The 706-nt window shown below is 41.7% G+C and overlaps 1 protein-coding gene across 1 annotated transcript in view; it reads left to right on the top strand.

The window, feature by feature from the left end:
- The window catches only part of LOC103466705 (uncharacterized), a 17,264-nt gene extending 17,086 nt beyond the window's left edge, over positions 1–178 (top strand). The window contains exon 12 of the mRNA XM_008412480.2: positions 155–178. Coding sequence (XP_008410702.1) covers positions 155–178 — 24 coding nt within the window. The remainder of the gene's footprint in view (positions 1–154) is intronic.
- Positions 179–706: the final 528 nt, after the last annotated feature.

Below are 706 nucleotides of genomic sequence, written 5' to 3'. Positions count from 1 at the left end.
GTTCATTGATACGTTTAGATAATTGACATATCTAAACTAAAATGACTCTTTTAAGAACCAGTATTATAAACATGGCTGGTAGCAACCAGTCATTTTAACAATTTACCAGAAAAGTCTTCCTGCAACAGAAAATTTGAATTTTTCTGGCATTTAGCTGGTGTCTCCTATGAAGCAGTAACATGTGATGTTTTTAAAAAAAATCACTCCTAAAACTCTCCAGTGTTGCAACTTGGTTCAAAAACCATGTAGAAAACTTCATACCGTGCTGGGCAAGCTGTGTTCCCACCTCTGGTAGCCCACAGTAGACTACATCTCCCAACGCCTCCTGCAAGTGATCCGACAACACGGTCAAAGATCACTCTGGAATCATTTACTTCAGGGCATGTGGGAAATTGGAAACTTACTTGTGCAAAGTTGCTGATGCCAACTGTACCTGTTCCGTTATCTTCTACTCGAATCCATTCGTGTTTGTCTGTGAATTTAAGTGCTGCAAGACAAAACAACAGACTCTGTAGTCTTTGGTGCATGTGTTAACCACACATGTAGCAGAGCTGACATTCTACCATGTCCTTCCCCCCCTTCTGTTGGTGCTGCTATGTGGACTGTGGGCTAACGTGCTAGTCTAAACAAATCCAGGGACAAATACCTGYTGATAATCGGCTTGAAGAAGCTAGTGTTCTCCCATTATAAGCTGTAGGTGCCAGTC

Source organism: Poecilia reticulata, linkage group LG6 (genome assembly GCF_000633615.1).
Source record: "Poecilia reticulata strain Guanapo linkage group LG6, Guppy_female_1.0+MT, whole genome shotgun sequence".
NCBI classification, from domain to species: Eukaryota; Metazoa; Chordata; class Actinopteri; order Cyprinodontiformes; family Poeciliidae; genus Poecilia; species Poecilia reticulata.
The sequence above is the reverse complement of the archived record's forward strand: the minus strand, read 5'-3'. Positions and strand labels throughout refer to the sequence as shown.